General features: G+C 41.6%; 1 protein-coding gene across 7 annotated transcripts in view; it reads left to right on the top strand.

Moving 5' to 3' along the window:
* The window catches only part of FAT3 (FAT atypical cadherin 3), a 745,842-nt gene that overhangs the window by 195,868 nt on the left and 525,139 nt on the right, over window positions 1–24,835 (top strand). For all 7 annotated transcript variants that reach the window (XM_073569283.1, XM_073569286.1, XM_073569280.1 and 4 more), the window contains one exon: window positions 17,376–20,689. In XM_073569283.1, coding sequence (XP_073425384.1) covers window positions 17,407–20,689 — 3,283 coding nt within the window. In that variant the 5' untranslated portion in view covers window positions 17,376–17,406. The remainder of the gene's footprint in view (window positions 1–17,375; window positions 20,690–24,835) is intronic.

Raw genomic sequence — 24,835 nt, forward strand, 5'->3', positions numbered from 1 at the left:
CGGTACAGTAGAGTCTCGTAGGCCCATAGTTTTCTATGAGTAATTTATTCTGATTCCATACAACCCTTACATTTCGTAGTCTTAATATAATAGACAGTGTGAGCCCTTACACAGAGGTGTCATTATTTTTTTTACCTTTGCTGTTGCCTTAACATAACCTGAGATGATTGGCATGAGATGACCATATTTGAAAAAAAAAATTGTGATCCTCTGTTGAGGGATGTTTAAGCTATGTGTGGCTGTGTATCAGAAAATAATAATTTTGTGATATTCTGTGGAGAGCTGTTTAAGCTATGTGTGGATATGTATGAGAAAATACTAATTTTATGATACTCTGCTGAGAGATGTTTAAGCTATATGTGGCTATGGTTGTGATGTGAATTTTGTTTTTTGTAAGGGTTTTCCGAGCATGTTTAGATAATGTATTGGATATTTTGGTAAACTGAAGTCCTTATAAAGATGAACAAATCAAATTTGCATCAAATTTTAGGAAAAATTCAAACTATTTGTGAATCACCCCCAAAAAATGTCTGCCGCTATTTTATCCAAAATAAAAGATTGAGAAGACTCACATGAACTCAGGCGTAGCCCTGTGGACTTTCCAATAATGCTTTACAGCTATCATGTTACATGGAATACAGCACAGCCAATCAACACGGAAGGATTATCAAAGCCTATATAAAAGCTGAGGCAGGGAATGCAGCAGCCGTTTTAGGATAAGACTGGATAGTCAGATGTCACAGCTCACATCTTAGTAATAGAAATAGAGAGAAAAAGCAATAAAACACTGAATAAATAGTGCAGATAGTGTGTGTGGCAGCACCGCAGTGAAAACCAGCTACACATTGCCATGTATCTATAGGTCACTTTACTAAGGCTGTGTTAAGGAGCTTGAGAGGGGTTAGATACAGCCCTTGTAGCCCTCACAGTGTTACACCTTTCTTTTCAGAGCAATTTGGATTCTTTGCAGTAATTGCAATTAACAGTGTATGGGAAAAAAAAATTGAAACTGGCAAATTCAAATTTTTCACATTTCTCGGTTCTTGGTAAAATTTAAGAAAATGGTGAACTCATTTGTAAATGAATAAATTAGGCTATAAAAGACTATATAATAGACTGACAACTGGGCAGTATAATACACAACCTTTTCCAAATAATGTGACCAAAACCGAGTGGGTCTCAAATTAGTAGTCCCGCTCAATTTTATAAAAATTGACGTAAAACATTATTGTTAGGAAAACCTCTTTGAGAACTTTTTTATTCGTCCTTCATTATAGGAGCCGTCGTGACCCCAGGACATTTGCATTCATTCTCGCCAATTCAGTCCATATTTAATTATCGATTTATGCCGAGGGTTTTTTTCTTTAGACGAGATAATGGCAAAAATCAAAGGGCCGCAGATGTGCCTCACATTCCTTCTCCCCATTACATTGCCAGCCTCGGCCTGGAGGGAAAGAAATTACTGCTTTCAAATACCAAAAACTGAGTCTTCCATCCCATGTCCTGCAGCTAGACATGTCTGCCGTATCTGTGTAAGGACACTCGTGCTGTCATCCCTTTGTGTGTGCCATACTAAAGCGTGGAGGAATGAAGACGGGAGCAGGGAATACGCCAAGTAAGCAACGTCTGCGTTCCCTCCGCCCCCACAGGGGTTAATTAAAATCTGAGCATATTGAAGGATGGGGAGCGCCAGAAACAAAGCGCACACTTGCAGTTTCCTTTTGATTGGTGGTAGCAATCTTTACGATGCCGGTGGATACTATTAGCATTTAAAAGGAAAGATCCAAGGCCCTGATCTGAGGTGGCTTTGCTGGAAATCTGGGGGGGAAGGGGCATCATTGAAAACACTTCAACTGGAAAGTGTTTACTGGAAGGCGCGCGCTAGAGAAGGGAATCGGCACTGGGACCATAGTTGGCCGTAATCAGTGACCCACACAGACATAGAAGGGGTACTTACCCCTCAAATTACAAAATCTCCAGACGTTTATGGAATTTGTTAGCGTTCATGTTATATTCATAATCATCGGCATTCTACTTGGCCAGACTAGTACTGGACCCGACCTGTACTGGACCCGACCTGTACTGGATCCTACCTGTACTGGTCCTGACTTGTATAGGACCCGACCTGTACTGGACCCTACCTGTACTGGACCCTACCTGTACTGGTCCTGACTTGTACTGGTCCTGACTTGTACTGGACCCGACTTGTACTGGACCCGACTTCTACTGGACCCGACCTGTACTGGACCCAACCTGTACTGGACCCGACCTGTACTGGACCCGACCTGTACTGGACCCGACCTGTACTGGACCCGACCTGTACTGGTCCTGACTTGTACTGGTCCTGACTTGTACTGGACCCGACTTGTACTGGACCCGACTTCTACTGGACCCGACCTGTACTGGACCCAACCTGTACTGGACCCGACCTGTACTGGACCCGACCTGTACTGGACCCTACCTGTACTGGTCCTGACTTGTACTGGACCCGACCTGTACTGGACCCGACCTGTACTGGACCCGACCTGTACTGGACCCGACCTGTACTGGACCCGACCTGTACTGGTCCTGACTTGTACTGGACCCGACCTGTACTGGACCCGACCTGTACTAGACCCGACCTGTACTGGACCCGACCTGTACTAGACCCGACCTGTACTGGACCTGACCTGTACTGGTCCTGTCTTGTACTGGACCCGACCTGTACTGGACCCAACCTGTACTGAATCCGACACCTGTACTGGACCAAACTTCTATTTGTTTAGACTTCTACTGAACCGGACTTAAACTAGTCTTCTACTTGATCTTCTGGACTGGACTTTTACTGGAACGGACCTGTACTGGACCTGACCTTTACTGGTTCCAACCTGTACTGGACCCTACTTGTACTGAACCCAACCTGTATTGGAACCCACCTGTATTGGACCTGACCTGTACTGGACCTGACCTATACTGGTTCCGACCTGTACTGGATCTGACCTGTACTGCACCCTACTTGTAGTGGACCCGACCTGTAGTGGACCCGACCTGTACTGGACCCGAACAGTTGGTGGACCCGACCTGTACTGGGCCCGGCCAGTTGGTGGTCTTGACAGTCTTCCCTTTATGGATGCGTGTACAAAGCAAACTGTCAATAATTAGAAGCTTGCTGCTTTTTCTTTTCTTCACAATCTAGTGGGCAGTTTTAATCCATTACTGACCACTATTTCTGTATACTTTCTGTGAAAACTGTCAATCAGAGTAGAACCGCCCACTGCACTTTTGGTAACAATAGGGATTTCAATGCATAAAATGCAAGTTATAATAAATCTTCTTCCACAAACCTATTTATCAATCTGTTCAGCTCCTCTTCATCTATAAAATTATGTCTGTACTGTACATTTTTGACAGGTTCTGTTTAAAATACAAAAATTTGTCACAATAAAGAAATTTTAAAGGGATTTGACCAGAGGAAATAGCGATCAAAATCGCAGAGGGTGTGATCGGTCACGGGGGTAGGGTGTTCTTCTATGCCAGATCCTACTTCAGCTGGATGTACGTCTGAGGACACACATTCCGCTGAAGTGTATTGCGGTGCAGGGACTCTCTGGCTCTCTGCGCTGCAGTACACTCACCCAACCAATCAGAGGCTTTGAAGTTGCATGGCAGTGACATCATGCGTCACCATAGCAGGCATGCCAATGTCAGCTGCCGGCCTCTGTGCCGACTACAGGAGAGGACAATCCATGTCGAGAGAGCTGAGGAAGGCGAGTTAGCATGTTTTTATTTCTTCTATGCAGAGGAAGAACTGGAAACATGTATACTAGAAAGGGGCTAAGGATGGGGGACATCTATGCGAGAAAAGGGCCCAGGATTTGGGACATGTATACCAGGATGCGGGACATATATTACTGGTTGACCACATATATGACAGGATGCGCTCAGGATGGGAGACATATATACCAAGAAAGGGACATGTATACCAGGAAGGGAGACATATGTACCTAGATTTGGAACATATGTATATATCTGAAAGTAGCCCAGGATTGGGAACATATGTTCCAGGATGGGGGACATATATACCAGGATTGGGAGCATGTATACCAGGATGGGGGACATATATACCTGGATTGGGAGCATGTATACCAGGATGGGGGATATATCTATATATATATATATATATATCTATATATATGTATATATATATACCAGGATGGTGGACATATATACCAGGATGGGAGACATGTATACCAGGATGGGGACAGATATTCCAGGATGGAAGACATATATTCAGGATGGGGAATCTGTATACCAGGATGGGGGACATATATACCAGGATGGGGGATATATATATATATATACCAGGATGGTGGACATATATACCAGGATGGGAGACATGTATACCAGGATGGGGACAGATATTCCAGGATGGAAGACATATATTCAGGATGGGGAATCTGTATACCAGGATGGGGGACATATATACCAGGATGGGGGATATATATATATATATATATATATACCAGGATGATGGACATATATATCAGGATGGGAGACATGTATACCAGGATGGGGACAGATATTCCCGGATGGAAGACATATTTTCCAGGATGGGGGATATGTATACCTGGATGGGGGACATGTGTACCAAGATGGGGGACAGATATTCCAGGATGGCAAACATGTATACCAGGATGGGGGACATATATACCAGTAAGGGGCTCAGGATTGGGGATATATAGGATGGAGAACATATAAACCAGGTTGAGTCTAGAATGGGGAAAATATATACCAGAAAGGGGCCCGTGGTGGGGGACATTAGTAAAGGATTGTGGGGGACATTACTACATAATGAAGGGGGAGGGCAAACATTTATATCTTTATAGGATTTAGAGCACTACGAGGGCCCATGCATCTGACCAACATGCTGAGGGGGGTCCATCGGACTCTAGTTATGCCACTGGATTTGACCCAACACAAAAACCTTTTAATCCATCAATGAGCCAGGTTAAAAATGTAAGTTACATGGTGGTCCACTAAACTTTGGGATGAGAATCTCTAAATCTCAGTTCTCAGTCAAAGAACAGGGAAAGGCACGTCCTTTCCCAAGAACAGACATTTGGGCCCCTCATTTTGGGGGAAAGGGCAGACCCCAGAGATTGGGACTTCCACTAGATGTTCTAATGTATATAAGCTGACCTGTAGTTTAATATCAGTGTTACGGTTTATAACTATGTGAGCCCGTCATTTCATTGATTGGAAAGGAAGTGAGGGCTCGGGGCCGCTGACTCACCTGCTGGGGAGACTCGCAGAGTACAAAGCGCTGTAATGATTTTTACATCGAGCTGAAGGAGGCCGCTACCAGAATATGTGGAGCTGAGGGACGTCTGCTGGATGCATTACTGTAAAATACACCCTGTTATAACCATCAGGAAGCTGAAAACACCACGAGCGGCGTAGTGTAGTGTTATATATACGCCGTATACAGCTCAGGCTCAGATCCCAGGCACTGTGATTCTACACAACAGTCGGAGCTGTGACCATCACATGTCCCGAATAACGTATGATATGTCAGAGGAACGGGGAAGAATTTTGGAAATCTATCTTTCTATCAATTATCTATCATCTATCTATCTATCTATCTATCTATCTATCTATCTATCTATCTTCTAAGGATTTTTGTGTGTCGCTGCACACACCGCCAGCAGTCAGACCTCCACCGATCACACATTTGTCACTTGTCCTCTGCGGTGGAGCTCATGCATGATGATCACAGAATGTTCTGGATTTGGCAGTTGAACCTTCAGCAATCACACATTTGTCATCTATCCTGTCCTGCAGCGTCCATACGCGACCACCCCCCATTTAAACAGGAGACTCAGGACACCTATTCTCATATTCAGAATTGGTCCAAGTGGTTGGACATACAATGACCATGACCACACATTCGCCACTTATTCTGTGCAGCCGTACGCATGCGCAACCATCACCCCATTCAAACACTAGACCTCGGACCCCCCATTCTCATTTGTCCTACAGTGCCCATCCGTAACCGCCAACTCATTCGACACAAGGACCCCCATTCTCATGATCAACATTCGGATCTCCAGTAATCACACGATTGAAACATACCATGTGCTGCGGTGTGCATGCGCAACCAACCACCTCATTTAAGCAGAAGGCTCATGGCCTCCATTCCTATGATTGGTGGGGGTCTAATTAGTCAGATCTCCAGCATTCACACTTTTGCAGCATTGCGCATGTAAAACCACCCTTTGGCTCACAACCAACCTTAGTTCTCATGATCAGTCAAAAGATCACGTTTTTATTTCCCAGCTTGTTCAGTAGAGAACATGCTTGACATGCACCCTTTACAAACAGAACACTTGGGACCCCCAATCTCCTGATTATCGGGGGGGAGGGGCAGCAGTTGGACATCCAGGGATCACACAATTGTCACCAATTTTGCAGATAACTCTTGAAGCATTCTCTTTTAGAACCTTTCACTTTTTCGGAGCATTCTATCATTTTTTTTTTTCCTGTGGTCCTTCTGGCTTTTACATTACATTTCAGGTCCTAAGAGAAAACAATAACCTTTTGTTTTGTCAGACAGTAATTACAATAAATTACAATAAATCTGACTTTAAGAGAAATTCTTTGTGAATTCGTAATGAGAAAATAGTTTTGTATTGGATATGATTTTTTATTTTTTTTAAATATTAAAAATTAAAAGATAATACCAGATACAAAAAAAAAAAAGCTGGAACAATTTGCTGATGAACTTCTACTCGACATTAGCCGATGCGCGACTATGTGGAAACGTTCCAGCACCTGGTAGGAAAAGTGAGACAAAGGATTCCGTAACCCGCTGCTGAATGGTGGCTGAGGCGGGATTCCTTGGGGCTGTCTCAAATTGCACAGTTTTAATGCTGAGTAGCCTTTATGTCCTGATTACTTCCAGCTAACTGGCAGATTTCGGATATATTCACTGCATTGTCTTGCTTTGTTTTTTTTTTTTTCTTTTTTTCGGGTTTGGAAAAGCTATTTGCTCTCAGTTTACTGCACAATCTGATATAAAATGAATTGATGGCTTGGAACTTTTGTGATGATCATATTTTTTTCGTCTCGGATTTCTGGTGTTTTGTGGGAATTCTCCAGTTCTTAAATGACATCTGTTAAAAAAACAAAAAAAACAAACCCCCCCCCCGCTCCCTCGTATTTTCTTCATTGGACCGCTATACAATAAATTGTAATATGATAAAATGTGTTCCAACGCTTGAGGTTTATGTAAATGGACTTAAAATGTATCTTTTTCTCGCCGAAATATCGTAAAATATTTTAAATTTTGTTATTTTTGCAATCAAGTATTTCGGATTTTTTTTGGGGGGAGCTGGAGAAAAAGAGAAACGGAGCTTAAAGAAAATAGAATGTAAACATTTTTGAGGTGTAGAGTCCAGCAGGAACATAAGGACTTCATACATTTCTGGCCAAGCTATTGTGTTCTGACGTTTCATCTCTTTCCAGTTTCTTTCCTGTGGTCTCCACATTTATAGTCTTTTATGAGAGGTTCTCATACGTTATGGAATTCATTTGTTGAGACAATGATTTGACATTTTTCGTCTACCCGAATCCTTAACATACATGCTAAATGCTGTTTGTGTTGTTTGTTAAGTTATATACCTTAGGAACGCCATCCAGAGCCACTAAAATTAAATTTTGAAGGCATCTCATATTGCTTTATGTAGATCATTGACTTTTTATATCCACCATGGAAAGATAAGCCTGGCCATAGAGTTCCATATTTGCCTTCACCAACAGTGACTACAAGTCACCACCAACCATGCGTGTTGGATGTCTTCTGTCAAGTTCTCCCAGCTTGTCCATGACTTCTCCATCATTCAGGTGACACGTTGTAAAAACTCAAACCCAACAGTTGACATGACCAGGGAAGATTTTGATTTTCATCCTCTTCTCAATCCATTTTGTTGATGATCATCCTCCTATCTCTCGTGGTGTTGATTTTCATCCTCTTCCTCTCTGTCCATCTTGTTGATGATCTTCCTCCTTGTCTCTTCTGCGTGTCGATTTTCTTCCTCTCCATTCATCGTGTTTATGGTCATCCCTTTCTTTTCATGGTCATTCTTTTTCTCTTTATTCTTATTGTCCATGACAGGGATGGGCAATTAATTTTCCAAAGGGGTCACATGAGAGACCTTGACTGCCGTGGAAGGCCAAATCTACTGATTGAGCTTAATTCTGATTATTATTTCCGTATTTTATATTTTTATCACTTTATATTGAGACAAATTAAGTGTGTTGAGCAGAAGCTTCTGCTAATTCAGGTCACGATAGGGTTTATTGTAAAATTTATGCTCACCTGTAGTAGTTTATCAGCACCAAATAATTTACTGCTTTTTATAAAGCTTATAAATCATACTGTTCCTGTTATTCAGCCTTAAGTATATGTAATAAATACTGTATATATACCTAGATAAACAGCTCCCCACACACAGTATAATGTCCGCAACACCTCACAAATATGCCTCCACAGACCCTCACAGTATAATGTCCCCACAACTCCCCACTAGACAATGTGATGCCTCCACAGCCCCTCACAAAGTATAGTGTTCCCACAGCTCCCCATAAACAATATGATGCCTCTACAGACCCCCACACAGTATAATGTCTCACCAGTTCCCAACAAACCTTCACACAGTATAATGTCCCAAGAGCCCCCCACAAATAATATGCCTCCACAGCCCCTAGCACGGTATAATGTCCCCACAACTCCCCACATTGTGATGCCTTCACAGACCCTCACAGTATAATGTCCCCATAACTCCACACAAAACAATGTGGTGCCTCCACATCCCCTCACAGTATAATGTCCCTATAACTCCACACAAAACAATGTGGTGCCTCCACATCCCCTCACAGTATAATGTCCCTATAACTCCACACAAAACAATGTGATGCATCCACAGCACCTCACAGTATAATGTCCCTATAACTCCACACAAAACAATGTGATGCATCCACAGCACCTCACAGTATAATGTCCCTATATCTCCACACAAAACAATGTGATGCATCCACAGCACCTCACAGTATAATGTCCCTATAACTCCACACAAAACAATGTGATGCATCCACAGCACCTCACAGTATAATGTCCCTATAACTCCACACAAAACAATGTGATGCATCCACAGCACCTCACAGTATAATGTCCCTATAACTCCACACAAAACAATGTGATGCATCCACAGCACCTCACAGTATAATGTCCCTATAACTCCACACAAAACAATGTGATGCATCCACAGCACCTCACTAAGTATAGTGTTCCCACAGCTCCCCATAAACAATATGATGCCTCTACAGACCCCCACACAGTATAATGTCCCCAGAGCCCCCCCACAAATAATATGATGCCTCCAGAGCAACTAACACTGTATAATGTTCCCACAGCCCCCACAAAGAATATGATGACTCCACAGCCCCTCACACAGTATAATGTCCCCACAATTCTCCACAGTGTGAGGCCTCCACAGTTCCTCAGACAGTATAATGTCTCCACAGCTCCTCATAAACAATATGATGCCATGCCTTCACAGCCCCTCACAAAGTATAGTGTCCACACAGTTTCCCACAGCCCTTCACATAGTATCATGTCCACACAGCCCCCACAAACAATATGATGCCTCCACAGCCCCTCACACAGTATAATGACCTCACAAGTTATACGATGCCTTTACAGCCCCTCACGCAGTATGTTGTCCCCACTCACAACTATGATGTCCCCACAGCCTCTCACGCAGTATTATGGCCCCCCACTCAAGTATTACAGTATGTCCCCTCTGCATCTCGCACAGTATAATTGCCCCACACACAAGTATGATAGTCCTCACAGCCCCTCACACCATATTGTGTCCCCCACACAAGTATGCTGTCCCTACATCTCCTTGCATAATATCATGCTCCCTCTCTACAAGAAAGACGTTCCTATATTCCTTCATACAGTGTTACGCCCCCACACACAAGTGTGATGTCCACACAACCCCCTTGCATAGTATTATGACCCCCCACACAAGAACGATGTCTCCACAGCCCCTCACACAGTATGATGTCCCAACCGCCCATCATCATCCATCCTGCTGATGATTGTCCACTTCCTCTCTGTCCTTCTTAATGATGATCATGTTCTTCACATACATTCATATTGTGGACAGTCTCCTCTTTCTCCGTCTCTTATTTTACGACGTCCAACACAAGAAAAACCTTCAGTCTTGTCATTTGCTCTTCAAGTGACTGGTATGCCATGACTTATATGTCTTGCCACCATGAAAGTCTTCACTTATGTAAATGTTTGAAGGCATCAATACCTCTCCGGTTTTCTGTTTTCCATCTCTCACATCGATATAGAGCCACGGAAAATGCTTGACACCAGATTATTTTCGGCATTCTCTGACAACTTGGGTTCATCATCCTTGTACTTTTGAAGGTCTCTAGGCGAAGCAACCTCAGTTAACACGAATCCAAGAATTCACCGTTCTCGGAAGCACCACGTTCTGATGGTCTCTTCTGCTTCTAAGAACGGTGTTTACCGGCTCAATATGTTCCCTCTACAGAACATTTCATTTTTCCCACTTCAGACTGTAAAGTGCAGGAGCTGAAAATGTTTCAGCTGGCCGCATGTAGATTATTTTTTCACACTATTTGATATCTTGTTATCTTCTTTTCCGGATCTCTTTTCACACACAACAGAACATTTGCGGTAAGTACGTTCATGTTTCCGCGCCTCATGCTTGAGAGCTCTTAAGACTCCCAGTTTTGCTATAAACTCTCGGTTCACCTCTCGTCGCGACTCTTCTTTCTCCACTTGACCTAGATTCCGTTTCGTTATTGAGACAGAACTGTAGTGACAGTAAATGCTGCATTGTACTTTTAAGGTTCGGGAATCTTTTATCATTGTTAGTGTCAAAGGACATGAAATAGAAAACATTCCTCTACACCGAAGCGCCGGTTACCAGGACGTGTTACTCACCGATTTTCTATCATTTTATGACCTATATCCCTTTAGCTTTATCTTTCGGTCTGTACACTATCCATTTTCTTTGAAACCTCAATAAAGAACTTTTTTTTTCCAAGACTGAATTTAACTTTTGACCCCCAGACTGTAGTATATAGGTGTAATCAACAGCAATATCTGCAAGAGTGTATATATAATAGAGGTGGACCATGTTTTCTGAAGGAGGTGCATACACAATAAAGGCAGGCCATGTTGTTGCTTTGAGTGGTTCACTGGAGAGAGAAGCCCCAGCCTTGGTAGATGCTATTCGTTTTGGTACTAGGTTGGTTCCTCTATCGAGACACCATATTGAAGATGGATATTTGGCCCGAATATCTTAAAAGGTATAAACAATCAAGTCTTTTTGTCTTATGCCCCATTTACGCTTTACGGTTTCGGCCTATAAATGAGCAACTGTTAAATAATTAATAGCCCATTTGCACGAGCTGTCCTCATACAACTTGCAATTTGTCGGCAGCATGTCCGCAGTGTACACCGGGCAACATGCTGGCGATAAAAACAATATACTGATTCACATAAATATTCGGCATAATGCTCAGGCAGGCTGATGATCGGCAATGAGCAACATTCTGAAAACTCATATGCCAAAATGAACCTTTATGTGTCTTTACTCTAAGAGCAGTGAGATTATGGCTTCCTTATTGTAATAGCAGTGAGATTATGAGTTCTTTACTGTAAGAACAGTGAGATTATGGTTTGTTTAGTGTAAGAACAGTAAGGTTTTGGGTTGGGTTGAAATTATGGGTTCTTTACTGTAAGAGCAGTGTGATTATGGTTTCTTTACTGTAAGAGCAGTGAGATTGTTAGTTTTCTACTGCAAGAGCAGTTACATTATGGTTTCTTTACTGTAAGAGCTGTGAAATTATGGGTTCTTTACTGTAAGAGCAGTGACATTATGGTTTCTTTACTGTAAGAGCAGTGAGATTATGGGTTCTTTACTGTAAGAGTGACATTATGGTTTCTTTACTGTAAGAGCAGTGAGATTATGGGTTCTTTATTGTAAGAGCAGTGAGATTATGGGTTCTTTACTGTAAGAGCAGTGAGACTATGGATTCTTTACTGTAAGAGCAGTGAGATTGTGGGTTCTTTACTGTAAGAGCAGTGAGATTATGGGTTCTTTACTGTAAGAGCAGTGAGACTATGGATTCTTTACTGTAAGAGCAGTGAGATTATGGGTTCTTTACTTTAAGAGCAGTGACATGGTTTCTTTACTGTAAGAGCAGTGACATTATGGTTTCTTTACTGTAAGAGCAGTGAGATTATGGTTTCTTTAGTGTAAGAGCAGTGAAGTTAAGGGGTTCTTTACTGTAAGAGTGACATTATGGTTTCTTTACTGTATGAGCAGTGAGATTATGGGTTCTTTACTGTATGAGCAGTGACATTATGGTTTCTTTACTATAAGAGCAGTGACATTATGATTTCTTTACTGTAAGAGCAGTGACATTATGGGTTCTTACAGTGTGAGCAGTGAGATTATGGAACGCTCTTCCATATGATGTTGTAATGTTTGATTGACTACAAAAGTACAAGGAGGGCATGGATCCCTTTCTTGCAGGCTATGGGTACAGGGCATTACAGGTTATGGGTACTAGATTCTGTGATCCAGACAAGTCGGATTCGGGAAGGAATTTTTCCCCTGATATGGAGCTATTAGCATCTGCCTTGTGGGGTCTTTCCCTTCCTCTTGATCAACATGTTAAGCTATAGGTGGAACTCAATGGACACATCTCTACCTTCCACCTTAAAAACTATGAACCCATGAGTGGGAAACTGCTACAAGTTCTTCACCAACCTGTGTATTGGAACGGCGCTCAACATCATCAGCAAGTTTTGTGTTTGCGTATAATTTTCATTAAATACTGACATCTTGCATAAAGAAAAAAACCAGCGTGATGTTTGGCACCAGTCTCATCTGTAGCTAAGTAATGCACTTAGCATCATTACAGGCCTTAAACGCGCTCATCGAGGAGTCTAATTGCATTTTAAATTGGTTTGTTTTTCAGTTGAATAGGTCGGAATGTTGTGAGAGAGAAAGGAAGGGGGAAAACAACACAAAAAGACGCGACTCCATTAAAAAGTGCTCATTACTAGAACTTGCTACTTCCACTAAGTACAGCCCCTGACTGTGCATATGGAGCACTGCGCGCCATTGTGTCCTCCTTAACCCAAAAGTAAAATTTTGACACCAGACTGGATCCATCTGACCTCATTGTTCTGAACCCAGTAACAGGGGATCCGATGGGATCCAACCAAACGGCTCTCCTGACGTGTCAAGGAATCACATCAATAGAGCCTAAAAGATCTCCCCTCCAGAGATTCCAGGTCAGAAACCACGTCACACCTGATCCCCTGCGGAATCTCCCATGGAATGTTCTGAACCAGCCTCCAGGCGTTTCATTAACTCATTCGTCTAAAATTTCGTGTCAGAACTTTCCATTGACGGGAACCTGTTAAACGGAATATGTCATCAGAAAATGACCTTATGTTTCCAGAAGTTTTTTTATGTTAAAATGTTTATTTTTCTTACAATGAATTATTTTTAAAATGTTCTATATTATTACTCATCTAAAAAAAATAACTCAGAATGTTGCCCTTTTTACAGTGGCCAATAGACCTAATATTATACTAATAATTACTGTTTTGTAAAAATGAAATTTTTTGAGTTTCATTATCATCACAGGAATGCAATGATAAATAACACCTCAACATTAAAAAAGATAACACATATTGCACCATTCACAGTAGGTGATGTTACAGCTCACCTCCTCCACATTCTGTATGACTGATAACACCTATATGTAGGTACATAACACAATATATATTATTCACAGTAGGTGATGTCACAGCTCACCTCCTCCTCCTCCTGTGCAGTGTCTGATAACACCTCTATATACACTAGATAACACAGGATCCACCCCATTCACAATAGGTGATGTCACAGCTCACTTCCTCCTCCTGTACAATGACTGATAACACCACTATATACAGTAGATAACACAGCATCCACCATTCACAATAGGTGATGTCACAGCTCACCTCCTCCTCCTGTACAATGACTGATAACACCTCTATATACAGTAGATAACACAGGATCCACCATTTACAATAGGTGATATCACAGCTCACCTCCTCCTTCACCTGTACAATGACTGATAACACCTCTATATGCAGTACATAACACAGGATCCACCATTCACAATAGGTGATGTCACAGCTCACCTCCTCCTCCTCCTGTGCAGTGACTGAACACCTCTATATACACTAGATAACGCAGGATCCACCATTCACAATAGGTGATGTCACAGCTCACCTCCTCCTCCTGTACAATGACTGCTAACAGCTCTATATACAGTAGGTAACACAGGATCCACCATTCACAATAGGTGATGTCACAGCTCACCTCCTCCTCCTGTACAATGACTGATAACACCTCTATATACAGTAGATAACACAGGATCCACCATTCGCAATAGGTAATGTTACAGCTCACCTCCTCCTCCTGTACAATGACTGCTAACACCTCTATATACAGTAGATAGCACAGGATCCACCAATCACAATAGGTGATGTCACAGCTCACCTCCTCCCCCTCCTGGGCCATAGTGGTTAAAAACAGGCAAGTGTTATTTTATAACTTTATAAGGTGGAATTTTCTTTGACAAGTTCTGCGGAATTTATCTTCGAGTTTCCGAAGATTGTGTCTCGCTCTCATAAGACCATTGTTGTTTATTAGCTTCAATAATTTCGTTCTGTTGCAGAAGGAATAGAATAACCTGGTAATAAACACATTCTTGTTGCTTTAGAATTATAGCTACATTTGATCCGTTCCTGTCCTCCGAGATCTGCTATATCACAGAACTATTTCACAATATGAAATGGGTCACGTGGGTCCACCATTGTGTGCGCTGCCACATTGTATCTCCGCTAAATTATATTGAGCCATATATTGTATTACTGCCAGTTAACTTTCTTCTCTCCAATCAACTCACGTTACGGAGAAGGAAAGCGAAAACTTTTTCGAATGACCGATATGATTGGAGATAGTCGTCGCTATATTTGACTTCTAGCCTACCTTGGTGAGAGCTCCGGAGTTAATGCTGCTGGCACCGATGCACATATACATTTCTACTATGTTTTGTACGATATGGTAGTATGAAATATGTGATAGTTGCAGTTTTTCTCAATAAAATGGGCATTTTTCTAACCTTTAAGAATTTTACAATTCCCATTTTCCTGTCTACTTTGGATCTTCAGGCATGGGATATGCGGAGAATTGCCTTAATTTCTCATTCATGGAAAATAATGGTCTTCACTAGTGATGAGCGAGTATACTCGTTGCTCAGGTTTTCCCGAGCATGTATTTTGGCGTGCTCAGAGATTTAGTTTTCCTTGTCTCAGCTGCATGATTTGTGGCTGCTAGACAGCCTGAATACATGTGAGTATTCTCTAACAAACAGGCATTCCTCACATGTATTCAAGCTGTCTAGCAGTCGCAAATCATGCAGCTGAGGCGAAGAAAACTAAATCTCCGAGCACGCCAAAATACTCGGAGATCACCCGAGCATGACTAGTGATGAGCGAGTATACTCGTCGTTTTTCCCGAGCAACGAGTATACTCACTCATCACTTGTCTTCACGCCTTCTTGGCTGCATTGAGAATACACTAGTAATGCCATAATCATGGACTGTGTTCTCACTTCCATACATGTACCCTTTCATCATAAACCAGAATACAATACTCTTACCTACACATTGTGAAGATAGCTGTATACCTCATTCAGCCGACAGCTCTTCTCCCCGACTCCGCCATACACATGCATGCTCTTTTCATCAAGAACGGCCATACATTGCTGTCAGATGCCCATTTCCATTGAGAACAAAGCATCAGTCATGTTGAAATCCAACATGCCCAATCCATCTTTCTTCTGATCTCTGAAATTGAGCCTAGAGTCAACACAACTCCAAGTGCATTAAATTGGCTGTGCAACCAATATTGCTCTCAGATGGATTTACACCTCAAGAGGTATTTCCATCTTATGTACTTGTGGCATATCCACAGGATATAGCAAAAAGGTACAGGAGATGCGGATATCACATGTAGAACCTTTGGAGATGCGAATATCACATGTAGAACCTTCACCTTTCTCGAGAACGGGACCACAACGTGCCTCTTTGTCAATGGAGAGATGGTTGAAATTCTATTTTTATTCTAACCACATTTCGACTGAAACCAGCATGTACCATTGTCCCATTGGATGGTCTCGAATCCACTGTACACTCATGACATATTACGTGGCTGTGCCATCAAGAATTATTCCCAACATGGTGTCTCATTTGTTAAGCAATGTTGTTTTGCCACACGGGGTCGTAGACTCAAGTGCCACCAAGAACGACATCTGTAAGAAGTATGAATGTTCCACCCGAATTTGTGTGGGTTTTCTCCAGAGTTGTGCTGATAATTTGCATTGAAATCGCCAATGGAAACAGTGATGACAATCTCTATGAAACCTTGTGGAATATGGTTGTGGTAGAGCCCTTTTCTTCGGATAGCTGGTGGTCTCAACAGTCGGTGGTGTAGCGATCAGAAAGTAATCCCCTATTCACAGATTTAGGGCCCGATTCACCAAAGCTTTTACACAAAAAAAGTGTCGTAAAAACTTTGAAAAGTTGCAAAATTTTGGCACAACTCGAAGTTGAGCCAAAATGTTGTGACTTTTGGCATCTTCACTCCAATTTCTCCCAGTTTTGCCATAATGAGTGACGTTTGGGTGGGACAAGGTTGTGGCAGAGGCTTTATGCCACAGCTCATCTAATTCACGAAGAGCTATGGCGTTTCCTACACGAGAGACTTAATTTCAGTCCATGATTGAAGTAAGATATCTTGGGTGCCGCATGGAGGTCCATGACACTCTTCAGACTTTCTGGAATCTTGAAGAGGCGTGCACCACGCCCTTCATTAAGACCAGCAAGAAATAAACCGATCTTGATGAATCGGGGCCTTTTTTTTTGGAAATAAACTTTTCAAAGTATGAGATGGGATTACTCCTATAAGGGTTAGGGACCTTTCAACATTGAAGACCAGTCCTCTGTTTCCAAGTAGGGGCACTGTTCTGTATAAAATGTAAAGCTTATGCCTAGACTGAACAAATTAGTAAAATTAGAAAACATATATATATTTTTTATAAATGTTGCATATTCTATGGATTTGTCTATGAGATTTTTGTTTTTCTTTCCTAAATTTTGATTGATTAAATTTTATTATATTTTGTTTCTTAACGTTTTATTATTTTTTTTTTATTTTTAGGAGAAAGAAAAATGATGGAATAGCTGTAAACATGGACATCTTGAAAGGCATACGGACATCGCCTTCCAGTGTCATCACCCTATTATTTCTAAATTTACTCTTTAAATTATGTATTGGTCTGCAAGGAACGTCCCCTCAGATCTTCCAGTTTACACATTCAATGTACAATGCCACAGTATACGAAAATTCTGCTGCTCGGACTTATCTCAACAGTCAAACCAAAATTGGCATCAGACTGGCCAATCTTTCTTGGGACATCAAATACAGGATAATGTCTGGAGATGAAGAAGGGTTTTTTAAAGCCGAAGAGGTGGTGATTGGTGATTTTTGTTTTCTACGAATTCGGACAAAAGGAGGAAATTCGGCCATTTTGAATAGGGAAATTCAGGACAGCTATTTATTATCAATAAAGGCATCAGTGAGAGGGGAGGATTTGGAGGCCTGGACCAAAGTCAACGTGCAGGTCTTAGATATGAATGATTTACGTCCCTTGTTCTCCCCAACCACTTACTCTGTTACCATAGCGGAAAGCACTCCTATAAGGACGAGCATAGCACAGGTTACTGCCACCGATGCCGATATTGGATCCAATGGTGAATTTTATTACTATTTTAAGAACAAGGTAGACCTCTTCTCTGTCCATCCTACAAGTGGGATTGTATCACTAAGTGGGCGGCTAAACTACGACGAGAAAAACCGATACGACCTGGAGGTTTTAGCTGTAGACCGTGGCATGAAATTATATGGCAACAATGGCGTCAGCAGCACTGCCAAACTTTTTGTTCACATTGAACGAATTAATGAAAACGCTCCTACAATCACTGTGGTCACTCACATTCCATCCATGTTGGACATGGACCCTTCATATGCCGTTGTTACCGTTGACGATATCGATGAAGGCGCCAATGGAGACATTGAATCAGTTACCATTGTCTCGGGAGACGAGCTGCAACAGTTTTCGATCGTGAAGGAGGGAAAATGGATGAATGAGTATAAAATCAAACAAAAAAGTCCCATTGATTGGGACAACTTTCCGTACGGTGTTAATCTGACTCTTCAAGCTAAAGACAAAGGGTCTCCTCAGAAGTCTTCGGATTTAAATTACGTGCATATTGCCAGCCCTGAAAAAGAAAAAGTAAAAGCTGAATTTGAGAAAGAAGTTTATGACGTTACAGTTAGTGAGTTCTCTCCTCCTGGTGCAGTCGTAGCGGCGGTGAAGGTTCAACCTTCATCTGCATCTGTGGAATACAAAATTTCCGAAAGTGAAGATTCAGAGTATTTTAAGATCAACTCCAGAACGGGACTGATCACTACAGCTCGACATTTAAACTTGGGTGGGAAAGATACCTATGAAATAGAAGTAACCCAAAAAAATAACGATATTAAAGCAAAGGTTACAATAAAATTAGAAGACGCCAACGATAACACACCAGAGTTCCAACAGACCTCATATGAGGCATTTGTCAATGAAACTGTGCCTGTCGGAACTAGTGTATTATTGGTTTTAGCATCCGATAGGGACAAAGGAGAAAATGGTTATATCACTTATAGCATTGCCAGTTTGAATTCCCTACCTTTTGTCATTAACCAGTTTACGGGAACTATCAGCACCTCTGATGTTCTTGATTTCGAGTCCTCTCCCGAGAGTTATAGATTTATCGTAAGAGCCTCCGATTGGGGCTCTCCCTATCGCCATGAGAGTGAAGTCAATGTCACTATTCATATAGGAAACGTAAATGATAATAAGCCCTTGTTTGAAAAAGTTGCTTGCCAAGGAGTCATCTCTTTTGACTTTCCAACCGGTGGACACATCACTGCCGTTTCTGCCATTGATATTGATGAGTTAGAGCTTGTCAAGTATAAAATAATGTCAGGGAATGAATTAGGTTTCTTCTACTTGAATCCAGATTCTGGGGTCTTACAGCTTAAGAAATCATTTATTAGTTCCGGTCTTAGAAATAGCAACTTTGCACTTAAGATCACTGCCACAGATGGGGAAAACTTTGCCGACCCTATGTATGTGAACATAACAGTAGTCCATGGTAAAGTCCCATCTAAATATTTTGACTGTAAAGAAACGAGGGTTGCCCAAAAATTAGCAGAAAAGCTTCTCAAAAAGTCCAAGGCTAATGCTAAGTTAAACTATGAAGACAATTTGTTTGATTTCTATTCAATAAACAGGCAACCCCCCCAATTTGACAAGTCGTTTCCTTCAGATGTGTCAGTCAAGGAGGACCTTCCTGTAGGTTCCTCTATATTAAAAATTAAAGCCACCGACCCTGATTCAGGGTTTAATGGAAAGGTACTTTACACCATCACAGATGGTAATATTGATAGCTGTTTTACCATTGACTTAGAATCTGGACAAATTAGCGTACTCATGCCCATGGATCGTGAGACTTCAGATAAATATCTACTTAATATCACTGCTTACGATTTAGGCAAACCTCAGAGATCTTCATGGAGATTGTTGACTATCCATGTCAATGACGCAAATGATAACAGTCCTACTTTTCTTCAAGAAAGCTACTCGGCTAATACTCTAGAGAGCACAAGTTTAGGGACAGAGTTAATTCAGGTGGAAGCTCGAGACAAGGATATTGGACCCAATGGAGAAATATCTTATTCCATTTTAACCGACACAAAAAAATTTGCAATAAACAGCTCTACTGGAATAGTCTATGTGGCTGATCAACTGGACAGAGAACTGATGTCTAATTACACACTGAAAATTGAGGCAAGGGACAAAGCCGAAAACGGTCAACAACTTTTTTCAGTTGTCACCCTCAAGGTCTTTTTGGATGATGTTAATGATTGTGCTCCAGTTTTTGTACCTTTCAGCTACACTGCCAAAGTACTGGAAGATCTACCAGTGGGTACCGTCATATCTTGGCTTGAAACCCAAGATCCGGATCTTGGTTTAGGCGGCCAGGTACGATATTCCTTAGTCAATGACTACAACGGCAAGTTTGAAATTGATAAAACCAGTGGAGCTATTCGCTTGAACAAGGAACTGGACTACGAAAAGCAACAATTCTACAACCTAACCATACGAGCTAAGGATAAGGGTCGCCCCGTTTCTCTATCTTCGGTTTCATTTGTGGAAGTGGAAGTGGTAGATGTCAATGAAAACCTGCATACCCCCTACTTTTTGGATTTCGCTGTAACTGGATCTATTAAAGAGAATTCACGCGTTGGAACTAGTGTGTTGCAAGTTTTGGCAAGAGATGAAGATACCGGTCGAGATGGTGAAATACAGTACTCCATAAGGGATGGGAGTGGACTCGGAAGATTTAGTATTGATGAAGAAACTGGTAAGTGACTAAAAATATTCTAATATAATACAAAATAATGGGTCCAATGGATCAAAATGGCGGTATTTATGGGAATAGAAGGAAGGCGATGAGAATGCAATGAAGATGTTGTTTCATTTAAAGTCAATCTGCTTTTGTCTCTGTGTACTAGGAGACTGTAGGGAACTAATGTAGATATAAGAGATCATGGTTGCACTACTTGTTTTGGACTATTTGTGTTTATATATTTATAATTAGGTGATGTCCTTTTATCCCAAAAAGTTTTATATCTGAAGAACATGATTATCATCCAGAAAATCATTCTGAATTATGTATTAGCTCGGTTAAGGTGTTGTCCAGGATTATGTTTTTCATAAAAGCAGCATCACATAGCCACCCTCTACAACTAATGCAGCAGTCAGCCCCCTTCATTAAAAAAATAGCTGAACAAGATGACTGTTCAAACCAAGCACATGCACCCTTGGTGTGGCCAAACAGTTCACCTTTGCAACTGCGTGGTTTCTATCTATCTACACTCATGTCTTCTTTGATTAACAGGATTCTTCTTTGATTCTTTACAGGAGCCAGAAAAAGGTTGAGATAGATGGAAAACAAATAATGGGAAGGTGCACAGAACTGTTTGGCCTTTTCTTGGTTTGAACAGTCATTTTGTGTTGACAGACTCCCTTTAATGGGGTTGTTCACTACTCGGACAACTCCTTCTCAATCCTCACGTTTCCCCACTGTAAAATAATATCACTTATATTTGCCTCTGATGCCAGCGCTGTTCCAGATGTATTTGTACTTGGGTCTCCCAGGAATTGCGTAACATAATTATGTCATGCGATCCTTGCAACCAATCAGCACTAGCTTGACGCTCTTCGCCTTCGGACAAATCACATACATCCGGAGGAAGTGAGAGCTACTGCTGCTCTCTCATTTCCTTCTGATGCATGCGATTGTCTGAAGGTGGGGAGGGTAAAACCAACACTGGTTGGCCACAGGGATAGTATGACATAATTATGTTATGCAATTCCCGGGACACCCAGTACTTACACCGCTGGATCAGTGCCAGCACCGGAGGTGAATATAAGTGATATTATTTTACAAAGAGGAAATGTAGACAACCTCTTTAAATTACAATATCCAATAAACTTCTGAAACTAAAAACAAAAGTCTTTTAATTTGCTATGAGCTGTTAACCTTTAGGGTGAGGGTTCATATTTTTCAATATCATGATTACAGTGTTTGTTTGCCAGTAGAAAATTACATTGTTTGATTTTTAATATGGTTGATCCGAGCCAGACTAAAAAACTTTGGCTGAGTCAGCTGGGTGATTTGGACTCCATCCTGTTGAGATATGTGTAAAAGCCATTCGGCAATATGATCTCTGATACTTGAAAGTCATTATCGGATTGCTATTGGACTAGTGGCAGCTAAAACACCTCTGAATAATTAATCTTCTGTCTAGTTACAGAGAGAGTCGCGGATTGAATTACCTTACACTGACAGGCCTGTTTATTTACCGTTTGTTTGGTTCATGTGCTCATTATGAAGTGGCCATCGATTTTAGGTTAAAGGTTTGCCGCAAATCCAGATGTGTCATGGGTTATTAGCTAAGGCAATTAATGACGGCTGGCGGCACCTATGCCTTATGTCTTGATCATTTATTTATTTTTTCCTAAAGTTGTTTCTTGTGTGTAATGGAATTATACATCTTAATGGATCCATGTAATAGAGTTGTACTCTGGGTCATTGACCAGTTTATATACCGGTCGGCGCTATTCAACTTTATTTTAGAATAATAGGAGAGTAGAAACGTTTTTGAAGGCAACATAAGGTTTGCCTCAAGTAAGAAATGAAGGGTCTTTAGGATTACTGTTGACCCCAGACAGATAGTGCTATTGTTAGCAAATAAAATGGGACCCTGAATCAGTACTGAGTGAGACCTGGACCATTACTACAGGGGTGCAGCCATCGCTTTCCAGCCCTAGTGCCAGAGTGAGCTCCTTGCCACATAGAAGACACCATTATTACTGAGAGTACATGGTCGATGGGGGACCCGTTATAGATTTTTCATCGGAGGTCAGGAGCTTCAATTTACATCTCTGGTATAGACCTTCACATCCCCAACCATCTTGGTTTGAAGGACTTAGTTAATGTTTGCCCCAAATCTCCTCTCCACAATCCTTTGGTTGAGTCTTCACCTTTGTTTTCTAACATTGGAAACACTTTAAAGAAAGAATCTGTACATTGGCTCTCAGAACTCTTTAAGATGCTGCCAACTAAGGCTTGTCCCCATCGCTAAATGCCCCAAAGCAACCACTTCTACGGTACATATGCCCAGGAATGTTGCTGTTCTTCTCATCATCCTAGCTCTTAGGATTGCAGGGTTCAATGAGCCAGGTAGTCAGCGCTCCTTGAAAATTGTAACTGATGTCTAAAAGTTTTAATTGTTCTCTATGTATAGGTGCTTTTTGCGGCGATATCGACCGTAACGGTCAACAAATATGTGTAAATGGGGGCTGGCCGGGCCAGCCCACTGATCAGTGGGGGAGATGTCAATTGGGCATGATCGATTTCAAATTACCAATCACTTTATTCTCCACCTTAGATAAGCCACCAGCAGAGATTTTTAACAGAAGCTTCATCATAGAGAACACTGGAGCCAAAAGAGTTCTTCTTTGTAAGGGGAAGACCACCAATTTGGCTGTCAGCAAAACGACTGGCCAAAGCATAATTCGACTCACAGCCATCTATACTCTATGGCCAGATTAAGGCCGTTGACGGTTTAAAGTGCCCCCTAGAGTGGTCTCATTAGCTTCTAAAGTGTTTAGCAAACTATTTGATGGATCAAAAAGCCTTAAAAAATAATTGTTAGGTAGTTGACCTCCATATAGTATAATGCGTCCCCATAGTTCTCCAGATAGTATAATGCACCCCTCAAAGTCCTTCATATAGTATAATGCATCCCATAGTCCTCCTTATAGTATACTGCACATCCCATAGTCCTCCATATACTGTAATGCTCCCCCCATAGTCCTCCATATAGTAATATGCGCCCCCATATTCCTCCATATAGTATACTACACTCCCTATAGTCCTCCATATAGTATAATGCACCCTCCATAGTTCTCCATATATAATGCACAGCCCATAGTCCTCCATATAGTATAATGCACAGCCCATAGTCATCCATATAGTATAATGCACAGCCCATAGTCTTCCATGTAGTATAATGCACAGCCCATAGTCCTACGTGTAGTATAATGCACAGCCCATAGTCCTACGTGTAGTATAATGCACAGCCCATAGTCCTACATGTAGTATAATGCACAGCCCGTAGTCATCCATGTAATATAATGCACAACCTATAGTATTCCATGTAGTATAATACGCAGCCCATAGTCATCCATGTAGTATAATTTACAGTCCATAGGCATCCATACAGTATAATACGCAGCCCATAGTCATCCATGTAGTATAATTTACAGTCCATAGGCATCCATACAGTATAATGCGCATCCCTTAGTCATCCATGTAATAGTATGGCCCTGGTGTACTCCCTGATTAAAAAACATAATAGATACTCACCTTTGCTCCACTCCCACACCACTGAGCATCCTCTTCTGAAGCTGGCAGCTGACTTCAGTCTGCAATCAACGGTAGCACATGACGCCACTGCTTTGCGTCCCCGGTCATGTGCACGCCGATATCAGCTGCTAGCTTTTGATTGGCTGGCATTGTGTATTGCCATGAACAGACCCAATGGGTGTGTGTGCAGCAATACAGTTCAGGTGAATGTTTATCCGAGGACGCACATTCAGTTGAAGTTTCTGCTGGCGTCGGTGGGCCCCTCACCCACTGGGCCCGGTCCCAGTCAATATCTGTGAATGGAAAGTCAATGAAATCTAAAATTGCCACCTGAAGTGGTCTGACTTTCCTCAAAAATGTTTAGTTGCCTCTTTGGAAAGACCCAAAACTTTAAATAATCTTCTTTCAAAAGGGTTTTACATATCCAAAAATGCACATTAAAATATCATTCATATGTTAGGTAGTGGACTTTGCAAAAGTTCCATAGTACAGCAAACATAGAAACTTCTCCTTATCAGTAAGGTGATTTATGGTATCCCATCAGATTTATATGACAAGCTGAGGAGAAGGAGA

This window comes from Dendrobates tinctorius, unplaced genomic scaffold, assembly GCF_039654945.1.
Source record: "Dendrobates tinctorius isolate UK_male_01 unplaced genomic scaffold, ASM3965494v1 ptg000023l, whole genome shotgun sequence".
Taxonomy (NCBI): domain Eukaryota; kingdom Metazoa; phylum Chordata; class Amphibia; order Anura; family Dendrobatidae; genus Dendrobates; species Dendrobates tinctorius.